The sequence below is a fragment of the Lampetra planeri genome, chromosome 36 (genome assembly GCF_965212315.1).
Source record: "Lampetra planeri chromosome 36, kcLamPlan1.2.h2, whole genome shotgun sequence".
In the NCBI taxonomy this organism is placed as follows: Eukaryota; Metazoa; Chordata; class Hyperoartia; order Petromyzontiformes; family Petromyzontidae; genus Lampetra; species Lampetra planeri.
In genome coordinates, this window is record NC_136142.1 from 10055665 (window position 1) to 10068371 (window position 12707).

A 12707-nucleotide genomic window follows, 5' to 3' on the forward strand; every position below is an offset into this window, starting at 1 on the left:
AAAACTTACAACTGGACTATGGCACGTGGCAGATCGATTCCGCTGAACACTGTTGAAGTTTCTAGTCTGGCCCGTTTCTGGTCTGGCCCATCGTCTCCATCATGCTGCTGACATGACGACGACCTTCCAGCAGGATGAAAGAGAGATAATTTGGAATTGTCTGCGACCAATCCATATGTCGCACCTGGCACGCGTGTGGGCGCCCGTGTGTTTCAATGGCCTGAAGGTCCAGGGAGGCTAATCCTCTATATCTGTCGTGCTTATCCCCCCCCCACCCCCCATTCTCACGCCGTCACCGCAATTAGCTGGGAACCAGAGCACACGGCAAGGGCAGGGGTGTGGGAGATGGCGATAGGGTTAGGGATACCATGAAAGTGATTATTCGGCGTTCCGGTGTAACAGGCCGTAGTATACCCACATGCCGTAGTATACCCGGGGTTAAAACGGCCTAGGCTAGATTATACCCGGGTATATTATGGCCTAGGCCAATTTACACTTTGAGATATATTATGGCCTAGGACAAATTATGCCCCTCTAGGCCAAATCATATCCCCATGATAGTAATAGTGTTGAGCGATATACACATGAATTACTAAATTTTTACAACATTTTATTTAAAACTGTAAACACATAGACTTTGATTGCTTCAACCAGAAAAACTTTAATAATAACCCTAACCCTAAAAATGCTTCAATTGATCAAATTGAGATTCTTACTTCCATTAATACGCTTTTTAGATATCGATTGAAGTTCGTTGTCGGCTGTTCTCTGTGTGGATAATTGCCTTTGAACTTTCACATGGGGCATATTCTGACCTGGAGGGTATGGTCTGGCCCAGTCTAGTTTAAACCCCCGGGGGGTATAGTTTAGCCTAGGACACTTTATCCCCCCGGGTATACTCTGGCCTGGGCCAAACTATACCCGGGTTTAATCGGGGCAGGGGTTATTTTAGCCTGTTACACCGGTTATGACTATGGTTATGCAAGTGCTACGGTTAGTGATCCCCAGATTGCTGCTGTCGCAATGTTACAATGTAATGATTACCTTAGCACCAGCACATGAGCCAGTTAGGGATAGGTTTACGGCAAGGGTCGGCAGCCAAAATAACAAGATAATGTTTTTTTGGTAATTCGGTAAAAAAGCTAAACTTCATATTTCAAGAGCTGCAATGCACGTGAAGAACATCACGAAGCAGCCCTTAAAGAGCCGCATGCAGCTCCGGAGCCGCAGGTTGCCGAGCCCTGGCTTAGGGGTCACTTGATGGGTGAGGGCTATGGCTGGAATCATGGGTAGAGCGTGTATTAGGCCAAAGGTGAGTGTGTTTTGGGCGACAGTTAGGATCAGGGATTGGGATAGCATGAAGGCTAAAGTTAGGCTGAACGTGTTAGGTGAGGACATGTGCCGACGTTAGTTAGGTGTCTGGTTGGGGATATGGTCTTTTGGTTATGGCTTCGTGTGGACTGATTTAATGTGAAGTACACAGCCACTTCACATTAAATCAGTCCACACAGCCACTTACCATAATGGAAAAAAACAACATCACTGGTCGTAGACTTGAGAGACCAGGGATTAACAAAAATGGGGCCTTGAAATCCACGACCAAGTCTGGAAGATTCGCATAAAATCTCACCAGTCCAGCTCTGGAGAGCTCCACATCAGATTTCCACTCTGCTCCGATTGCTAATGGCGCTGGAAATACTACATCTCTTTTCAGCCACCGCCAGCGTCCCCAGAACCCGGATTCCTCAACCGATTCCATCGTTTGCCAGATGTGTACAACTCTCCTACTCTGTTTATAAAAAAAAAATCGGGAAAAATCAGACATGGCGTCCTGGTGTGTGTGGCTCTTTTCCTCCTCTGCCCAAACCCCCAAATGCCAGGTGCTTCTGTCACTCCACCATCTTCCCACGACGTCCGTCAGCCAGTCACCATGAACAACATCACTACCGTCATCCCTCAACCTAAATGACGGGAAAACCTTGTGCAACGCGGCTTCATCGAACGTGTGTTCGGATGAGGCCTGAATTCTGGAACAGCACTACCTTCTTCGTCTCCACCTCTTTGCGAAACGTCGCAACGCGAATACATCCGTCACTTGATCAATAACCACAACCTGATGTTGCATCGCTTCAACCCCACACACTTACGTCGCCGACGGCATCGTCCATCCATTCTCGTTATCCGTCGCCACTCAGGCTTTCGCCGCCACCTACTAGCCTGCCATGTGAAATCGCTTTGATTGACGTTTCGATATTCGTCGTTGCACCGACGTAAACCGGGGCATTGCTGCACGCGGTTTGACGCCGTTTATGATTCTCATCGAATAGTAGCGCCGTGAGAGTTGCCACATTCGTTGGAAGATGGGAACGAATCGAATCGACTGTGAGAACTATTTATTCACCAGGGGTGTGTTTGTGTTTGCGCGATAACGTAATGCACTCAACACGGACAATGCAAACGTCACACATTGCCGCGTGCATCTGGCCGTGCAGTCATTGAGGCCGTTAGATGGACGCTTGAGTTGGCGAATCGTGAGCGGTCAAGTGACAGTGCCAGGGGCGAGCGTTTGGGAGCAAGTGCCGCGGTGCGGGAAGAGGAATGGAGATGGTGTTTTTTTTGTTGAGGTGAGATCGAAAAATAAGGAGTGTCAAAGACAAAGATTCCCCCGTGTACCCTTAACAGACTGTTGGAGCAAGTGCTGTTAGCGAGCGCCTACGAAGGTTGGAACGGCACACGAGAGGGTTGGTCGCCAGCACCACGCCCGGCCGCCTTTGTCTCCCCAGTGGCGACGTTTCCTACGCACCGCCCTAGGTACTCATGTGAGGCTGAGTCGACCGGGGGGCAGGCCCAGGGCCGTTACAGATAATCGTCGCTGGTGTTAGCCATGAGCGGGATTCGAACCCGGTTCGCTGGGTTCGTAGCGCAACGCGCTATCCACTACACACACACGAGACATTGAGAGTGACTCCGCATCATTTAGTAGAATAGCAAGGGTGGATATTATGAATTAGTAAAACAAAGAGGGGGTGATCATTTCGGACCCAGGTGTGCAACCCTATATTTCTTCTATGAGGTCTATATTATTTGTCGAATGCAGTTTGCCCAACACGGCGTTTCCAGGAACGGAACCCCCGCATTCGGCGAGGTCTGCCTGTATAGGCAATCCTCGACTCGCCAAAGTCGCCCCCTCGTTGCTTGCCCACCCTGGCCTCCTGCATTGCCAGCTTGGTCAACAACTCGGTCAAGATGTCACTCAAGACGCTCAAATATGTGTCAAGTCTCAGCTTCCTGGGGTCACACCCTCTGCTCATTTTGTCACTTTGAGTGTAAAAGTTTACAGCTGAGAATGTCATTCTACTCAGTTTAGAGTTACAGGTTTCTTAGAACATCCCTCCACTTCCTCTCCGCTGCATCTATGGGGGAGCGGTGGTGTAGCGGTTTGCGCGCTGCGCTACGAACCTAGCGACCCGAGTTCGATTCCTCTTTGTGGCCAACACTGGTGACGATTATCTGAACCGGTCCTGGGCCTCCCCTAGGTTGACTCAACTGCAAATGAGTATCTGGTGCGGTGTACAAACATTGTCACTAGGGAGACAAAGGCGGCCGGGTGTGGTTCTGGCCACCCACCCCCTCGTGTGGCGTTCTGGCCTACATAAGTGCTCGCTAACAGCACTTGCCCCAAAAGTATGTTAAGGCTATACGGGGGATCTTTAGCTTTGTCTTTTTAATGAGTGGCACCCACTCACCTACTCACTCATCTACCCACTCACATACTCGATCTCATTATACTCAGTTTATAGTTACAGGTTGCTCAGCACACCCTCCTGCTCGTCTCTGCATCTATGCCCCTATAATGACTGTGTGTATATTGAGCGGTATCCACCTACTCACTCATTCACCTACTCAATCAGGAATCCACTATTTGTGTGTCTTATGCCGACACAATAACTCTGCTTGAAGTGACTGCCGTGCATTGTTCGACTCCATAGAGCAACTGGCAAAATATTGAGCGGTTGTCTCTAAACTCGCAGCGACCTCAGCTTATAGGGCAAATGAATACAACAACTAGGAGGCATGACCTTGACAAAAGTAAAGTTGAATTCAAAGTAATCACTGAAGTAACTTAATTTATCGGTTAAATCTTCTTCCAGAACACGGCACAGGACAAAACAGACGCACATGTTCCACAGGCACAACCCCTCGTCAGAAAATCAATCTCCCCCAGAGGCCTATTTATATTTTTTACGATCGCTCTTATCAAAGACCCGCACGCAATTACAGGGGATCAGAGGGGAGCTTTGATGATGTCCCCCCCGCCTCTCTCAACCCTCTGCTCCACTCCCAGGTTCTATAAAACGGCCGTGGATGAGGAGGAACTCACGAACTTGACTCGGACAAGATGCTCGCCTTGATCGCCTCCGTCTTCCTGCTGGTGCAGGGTGGGTGTTGTCATCATCATCATCCTCATCACCTTCGCCACCACGACCATAATCGAAACTCACTCACCATCGCTCGAGATACCGTGGCCGCCAATGTGCTAATGCCTATCCGTACCCACCCATCTCCCCATGGCCCCATGTCTCCCCATGTCTTCATGTGTGCCTCATATCTCCGGTGCCCCCTGTGGTCCCCAATGTCTCTCCATGTCCCACTGTATCTCCCTGCATCTGCCCATGGCAACCTGTGTTTCGCCATGTCCTCTATTTCTGTCTCCTCGTGTCTCCCCCTGTTTCTTCCTATCTCCCAATGTCTCCCCCTGCCTCCCCATGTCTCCCTGGCATGCCCGTGTCTGCACAGCGACTGCCCAGGGCTGTGGGGTGCCCAGTTACCCGCCCATCGAGAGCCGCGTGGTCAATGGGGTGGAGGCAAGACCCAACAGCTGGCCCTGGCAGGTTCGTGCCTCGGCCTGGCTCCAAGAGCCCAGGCGAAAACAAAAGAAACACAATTCATAACGTGCACATATTCCGCGTGTTGTTGCGACTGTGATTGTTGTGTTCATGTGGGTTGTGTGATCCCGGTTTTTTTGTTTGGTGTATAGTTGTGGTGGTTGATATGGTTGTGGTCGTGGTTGACATGGTTTGTTGTGGTTGTGGCTGCTGTAGATCTCCCTGCAGTACCTGTCTGGCGGGTCCTGGTACCATACGTGCGGTGGGACCCTGATCGACCCCCAGTGGGTGCTCACGGCGGCCCACTGCATCTCGTGAGTTCCACCTCATCACAACCTCATCATCACCAGCTCATCATCATCACCACCACCTCATCATCACCACCACCTCATCATCATCACCACCACCTTATCATCATCACCACCACCTCATCGTCACCACCACATCATCACCACCACCTCATCATCACCAGCTCATCAATACCATCACCACCTCACCACCAGCTCATTATCACCATCATTAACATCTCATCATCACTGCATCTCGTGAGTTCCACCACCACATCACCAGCATCAATATCTAATCATCATAACCATGTTTCGTGAGCTCCACACCAGCATCACCACCTCATGACCACCTCGTCATGATCAACATCTACAGAACAATCATGTCATCACCTGCATCAGCATCAAAATATCAACCCCTATATTCACGTGCATTTGTCCATGACTGTATATGTGCCAATGTGCTGATATGCGTGTGCCCGCATATCCTTTCATAAATATTATCATCATCTCATGACCACGACCACCATCCAACATATATCATCTCCACACGTCCATAAGTGTCCGCGTCTCATTGTGTACACATGTCATTTAATTAACTTTACCATCATCCCATTACCAAGACCACCATTTAACAGACATCACCACCATCTCCACACGTCCATAAGTGTCCACGTGTCCATCCGTGTCTGTCGGTGCCAGCTCCCGCACGTACCGCGTGGCTGTGGGTGAGCACCTCCTGTCGGTCGAGGAGGGCGGAGACGAGTATCATGACGTGGACCAGATCACGGTGCACGCCGGATGGAACGGCAACAACGTGGCTGGCGGGTGAGTCACCTCCACATTGAGAAACGCGCATTGAGACTATTTAGATTGTCCTTTTGCTGGATGTGAACGGGATGTTGATGTGCACTCGAGTGCGTTTGTGTCGGGAATGTGAGCGATTGTTTATTAATTTAAATGAAGCCGTTATTCGAATAACCACCTCGTGGAGACTCTCTTTCCCCTGTGTCTCTACGGACAAATGCCCATCGCACAGCAGTCAAACCCGATAGCTTTTTAATTCGCAGAGCTGGAGATGAGGCAAAGTGCTGTAAGTGGAAGAACGCAACACGGTCACTAATTGGGGACTGGGCTGAGACCATCAACTCCATCAGCTCGCTGCAATTGAGAACCCAATTTAACCACGAGTGGCTGAAACCTGGCATCCAAACCCAGGATCTCAGCCGTGCCATCTCGGCACCTCTTGGCCCCTGTGCCACGTGGTTAACTCGCGCCCAGCAACTTGAGATGTCGTCACATTTAAACGCTGAATAAATACAAATTGCAGGCGACGGGTCTAACAAGAAGGCCACCACCAGAGGGCGTAGTGGGGCACTTTGGCGCTTTGGGGTATTTCGTTGTTCTTCTCCCGTCTCTACTGCAGCGCCGCCACCACCCAAAGTTGGCCACCAGCCGCCACTAGCGGCGCCATCCTTGGGAAGGAGGCGCCCGGAGCAGCCGGCCTGCCCAGCCAGCCCACCCCTCCCCTACATCACCAGCTGTGAACTCTAACCGTGACCTCTGGTTGTAACCTCACCAGGAATGACATCGCTCTCATCCGCCTGGTCACGCCTGTGACCCTGACCAACAAGGTGCAGCTGTCCTGCATTCCCCCCGCTGGGCTGGTGCTGCCCAACAACAACGTCTGCTACATCACGGGCTGGGGCCGTATCGCCAGTGAGTCTTGACCACCGCCTTGCTCTCTCCTGTTGCCAGAGGTGGCGGAGCTGCCTGCCAGCACCACACATACCCTGCCACTGAATGCACTGCTACCACCACTAACACCACCAGCACCACCAATACCACCACTGCCACCACCAACAATGCCACCCTCCCCACCATGTGCTCATGTACTGAGTGTCCCTCCTTGCTCCATTCTCGCTTTACGTTCAGCTGGAGGCGCCCTGCCCGATGCCCTGCAGCAGGCCAACCTTCCCGTGGTAGACCACGCCACGTGCAGCCAGCTCAGTTGGTGGTCGACCAACGTGAAGACCACCATGGTCTGTGCCGGAGGAGATGGATACGACGCCGGGTGCAACGTAAGGAGGAGCGCTACTCCGAAAATATTTGGAGCATTTGGGCCTGATTAACCCAGGATGGATCGTGGGCAGGCCAGCCTGAGAATGGCCTCGCGATATGAAGTAACGGGGGAGGAAAATACCCTGGTAATTGCAGTCTCCCTGGAGTAAGTTGGACGGTAGGCACAGTGATAGGGACGAAAGATTGGAGAAGAGGGAATGCGAGTCTTAGGTTGAGCGAGAGCAAGACCCTCAATTATTTTAGAAACGGTGGAGAGGTTAGTAATCGGGCAGTAATTGTCAGGGTTGTCATTATCACGTCCGGATTTCTTAAGACATGGTGAAACTTGTCACGTGAAATTAAAGCGGGTTGGCGATGGTGCGCAATCACAGTAGCGAGTTCAATGGAGCCTTTCTTAAAGAGGGGCCCAGGAAGGATGTTAAGAGGAGAAGGCTTCATGTAATGTAATTTGATTAAAGCAAGAACTTAATTCCATGATACAGGGAAGAATATAAATTGGGGGAGCGTGAGAAATAGGAGCTGGGAAAGCAAGGGAATTTGGGTATACATTCAAAGAAGCAGTGATGGAGCTAGGAATGAGTGCCAGTTTGTGAGTAAAATAAGTGCTGAACGAAGTGGCGAGTATTGATGTAGCAAGTGAACCACTCAGAGCAGGAACCAAATTTCTGCCTGGGTGTAGGAGGTCATTATGATTTTTCCAGAGGTGTTTAGGACTGTCAGAAGCAGCTGTTATCCATGTATTGAAATAGTATAGATCGTGAGGCAAGGATCTGTTTATTTGTAGGCAACTCTGTAATGTCCGCGGTCAGTGTTGAGTCCACTAGGACAAAGGATCCGCTCCCATCGTCTCCTGCGCCGCTTAGCATGAACGGTTTGTGGTTAACCAACGGTTATCATTGGAAGACGTGCGTTTGATGTGAGATGTTAATGGAGCGAGTTTATCGAATACTTCCAGTAAATCTAGCACGTCCAAGACGTCTCACCAGCGTGGAAGAGTAGGCCAAAAATACCATCTAGTGGGGCTCTCCAGAGCTCCATCTTATGGAGGCCCCTTCCTCCAGCAGGAGGAAGGGGCCTCCATGAGCGAGCAATTGCAAGGCTGCGCATTTACCACTTTCACACGCACACTTACATTGCACCCTCACTCATCATCCCACATCTCTCCTCCACCTCCCCCCACTTCAGGGCGACTCTGGTGGCCCCCTGAACTGCATCAACTCTGCCGGCAAGTGGGAGGTGCACGGCATCGCCAGCTTCGTGTCCTCTATGGGCTGCAACTACATCCGCAAGCCCACCGTGTTCACCCGCGTGTCGGCGTTCAACGACTGGATCGACAGCGTGAGTGTAACAGGAGGGTACTGGGAGGACCTGGGCACCCCTCCCCCACCCAGTCCCCCACCCCACCACGGCAGTCGCTCTTAGGATTTGTCGTAACTCCAGCAGGCTACGGTTGTAGTGCAATCATAAATGTCGCAGGATAAAAATTGATCGCGAGTCAAAAGCAAATAGGGGAGTTAAATTGCGGGGGCGAGTGTGCCGGAGGCCAGCCGTGGAGTCATCATCGTGTCGCAAGTCCAAGGACGTGTAAGATGGCCAGCGCGTTGGGGTGCGCCACGCTGGGTGATGGGAATAATTGAAATGCTAAATGTCAGGTTTGTAAGGCGCCAATTGCCGCACAATCGCTCGCTCACGAAGCGAGAGAGAACGACCCTGAGATGCAAGGAGCCACACACAGACAAGCAGGAATCTGCACGTGTCATGGTTATATAGTTTGACCTAGTGAAAACTCTAAAAGAGACCATTTACAAAGTGACCTGGGGCATTTAGTCTACCAGTAGGGGGCGATGATTGCTGCTGTGTAGATTATAATCGAAAGTTCAGAGCTGCGTTTGAGCCGTGACTAAGAATACGGGCCCATGTGTGGGTTTATAAGGAGGGGCCGTTGCCCCACGCATCAGCTATTAGGGGGTGCTAGTCAGGGCTAAATTAAGGTTATGAGGGGCCTGTGGCTAATAGGAGGGAACAGCCTAATTATGTATGGAAAGGTATCACTTAACGCGTTCACACGTGGAACGCGACCATTATAACGCGGGATGCACACCACTACAACGCGGAAACGTACACCGCTATAATGCAGAATGCACACCGCTATAATGCGGAAATGTAAGCCGCTATAATGTGCACGCTATAACGCGGAACGTGCACCGTTATAACACGGGTTCTGAGCGGTGGACATCGAACTACTTTCTTGAGCTGCACGGCTGCGCGGTGTGATACAGTATGCCGAACGACACAGCACGCGGCAGCATACCCTCATCTCAGTTCTTAGTCCCGCCATGGTATGACTGCAGGCGGATTTTATAGTGGAAATGCGATTCAATAATTCCTCGCTAAACGTGGTTTTCGCTTAATGTGGCACTTTTCAGGAATAACTTTGAGAAAGACTAATTATAATTTTAAATTAAATAAAACATCAAATGTAACACCACAAATGAAGAACCAGTGCTTGCAGGTGCCTGTCCTCAGCGCCTGCAATTAATAAGGCCGTCTGGAATGCTCTTCCTTCCTAATATCGGAAGAGCGTTTCAGACGGTTGCAGAAGCGCATTTTAAAGCGTACGATGCAAACAACAAACTGCTGGCCACCGTGCGTCGGTCTCTGTTCGTTACGCGATCATTAGCTCGGATTGCGAAATTGGTCTAAATTCCAATTGTCCGGTACAGCGAATTCTCGTAGAAAGAACGCTTGTTCAGCGAGACACGCCTGTATTACAAATTGCAAAAAAAAACATTAAGTCGTCAAACTTATTTATTTACCCATGTAAAATGTACACATTCGACTCAAGGTAAATGTATCAAACATAAACTACTCACAACACTAATTTTTTTTCGCCCCTAGCTTTAGCTGTGGCAAATTCATGAATAAAGTAATCGCAATTCAACGAAGATAAAATCCCTCGCTCGGCTGTTATCTCAATGTGGAATTTGAGGGCCTAAAGGAGGGCCTTCAAAATATGAGGGCCTAAGACTCTGGGTTAGTGATGATCGTGGTGTTTTTTTAAATAATTAAAAGAGATACGATTGGTATTGATCAGGAGTATTCAGAAGGTAACCTATTTAATCAGATATACTGCTCTCGTGTTAATGTGTTGTATAAATGTGTTCCTATTGATACGCCTTTGTTTTTCATAATAAAGCTGCTTGGCACAGGCTCAATACGCCAAGCAGCCAGAAACAAACAGCACTGCCAAAGCGGTAATATATTAAGAATGTGCGAGTAATTATTGCCTTCCCACTCTTTTACAGGTTATGCGCACGTACGCGGCCCAAACGCTGGACTCGAAGCCAATCATTTACCAATGAGCGAACCATGTGCACACACACATACACCCCCACGAATCAACCTTTTCTCCCTCTTACAAGTCCCCTTCGGATTAAAGTCAAATAAAGCATCACCTGCTATGTCATGTTATTCCGTGTTTGTGTTAATGTTGCGGATGGATGATTGGAAATAATAATTATGGGTTTTGTGCGGTCATAAGTCACGCGGTGGCCATAATGGAGAGCAGTCGGTCACAGTGAGGAACCGGGTGACGTGCTCACAATAAAACACGGCTACATGGGGAAACGAGTTTAAGACGAAGCATCTGGTGATGCTCCGTTGGGAGGAGTGCACAATCACAGGGGGAAAAAAACTCAACAAGTTCGCCACGAATACTGTGGCCTTAAATGAGAAAAAATTATAATAGACGTTTTAGGCAATGACCCTTCTTCCTAGTATACAAATGAGAGGTCAAACAAAACGCACCCGAGTTGGGGACTCGAACCCAGGTCCTTCTTGCCGTGAGGCACGAGTCTTACACCGCTGGCGCTGCCACCAAACTGGGTCGGTAGTATCCCAGCGGCGCGTTGACCACCACCGCGGAGCGGGTCGGCACGAGCCGGATGGGCACATAGCAGTGGGAGGTGGCACTCCCAGTACAATCACAATGCGGAGGCGGTGCTCGGGACATGTGGCCTTGGAAGAGTTGTCTATTTGTATTTCTTCCGTAGCACCCCTAGTAATCGAGTCGTTTAATGGTAAGGTAATATCAATTCAGAATTATTTAAATCTGGAACACAGTATTCGCTCACCCTCGTTGAGAGAGGATGGCTCAGAGGCGCGAGGAACTGCAGACAGGAGGGACGACAGCAAGCCATGCGGTGAGCCGATGCTACCAACAATTGCCCAAGGTCTGCAGTCCTGTCTATATTAATGTGTTGTTGTTCAATTAAGGAGCCAAATACATGTGCAAGGAATCCGAAGCACCCAGAGAAAACCCAAGCGTGTGTAGGCGGGGAACACAATCCCATACAGATGGAACAGGCTAGGTTAGGTCCACACCAAAGTCACCGAAGAAATTGAAAAGGGGGTAATCGCCATCGACGATCAATTCCACCGACTCAGCTCAAAATGGTGCCCGCCCTCACAGGCACGCACGCAAACACACGCCACACCACACGCAGCGTTGGTGTATTTATATACACAAATAGGCAGGTTGGTGAATTTAGCTTAGCGCTTGAATGGAAAATAAAACAGCTCTGCCCCCACAACGATCGGATACTGTTGCCTGGTGATTTAAATATCCATGTTGACGAACCATCTAATCCTTTAGTCAGGGATTTTCTGGATACTCTTGATTTTTTGGATTTCATTCAGCATGTTCAGGGACCTACCCATTCCCACGATCATACACTTTATCTGCTTTTATCTATTGTTCTTCACGTGCATAATATATCCGTGTTAGATCTGTATCTGACCACTCTGCAGTGTTCTTTGAAATATCCTTATTATGCCCTGCTCATTCATATCGCAGGATCTCCTTTCGTTATTTGAAATCCCTTAGTCCAACTGCACTTACTGATGCTTTATCAATCTCGGTTCTATCAGAGCCCATTCTACTCCGTATCGACGAGGCTGTGCTTAAGTATAACAATACTCTCTGACATTCTCGATGCCATGACTCCACTTAGGTCCCGGTTAATTTCAGCCATTCATCAGAGCTACGGGCCCTTAAACCAAAGCTCGTCAATCTGAACGGATTTGGAGGAAATCAGGCCTCACCATTAATCGAATGTTTAAACAATCTCTCTGTAATTATAAAGGGGACTTTAAGCGGGTTAAATAAAAGTATATTGCCAACGTTATTGCAGCCAGCAAAAATAATATTAGGACTATTTTTAAAACCATCAATCAACTACTCAAGCCAGTCCCCTGTTGAAATTTTTTCGGCTTCAGCTGTCTTTGTCAACATTTCTTACCCATAAAATAACTACCATTATCTCACAGCTGCGTTCATTTCCAGCTAGCTCTCTTCCTCCAGATGTCCAGCCTCAATTCAATTGTACACCACTATGCTCCGAGTAACTTCTTCCACTGATCTTTCTGTCCTGATCGCCAATTCCCGCCCCACATG

General features: G+C 49.3%; 1 protein-coding gene across 1 annotated transcript; it reads left to right on the forward strand.

Annotated features, from left to right (window-relative positions):
* The first annotated feature begins 4309 nt into the window (after positions 1 to 4309).
* On the forward strand, positions 4310 to 10723 carry LOC144730792 (chymotrypsin-like elastase family member 2A). Its single transcript, XM_078611544.1, has 8 exons — positions 4310 to 4439; positions 4798 to 4892; positions 5103 to 5200; positions 5873 to 5998; positions 6753 to 6889; positions 7106 to 7251; positions 8438 to 8590; positions 10558 to 10723. The coding sequence occupies exons 1-8, from the start codon at positions 4400 to 4402 to the stop codon at positions 10612 to 10614; spliced, it is 852 nt and encodes a 283-aa protein (XP_078467670.1). The 5' UTR covers positions 4310 to 4399; the 3' UTR covers positions 10615 to 10723.
* The last annotated feature ends 1984 nt before the right edge of the window (positions 10724 to 12707 follow it).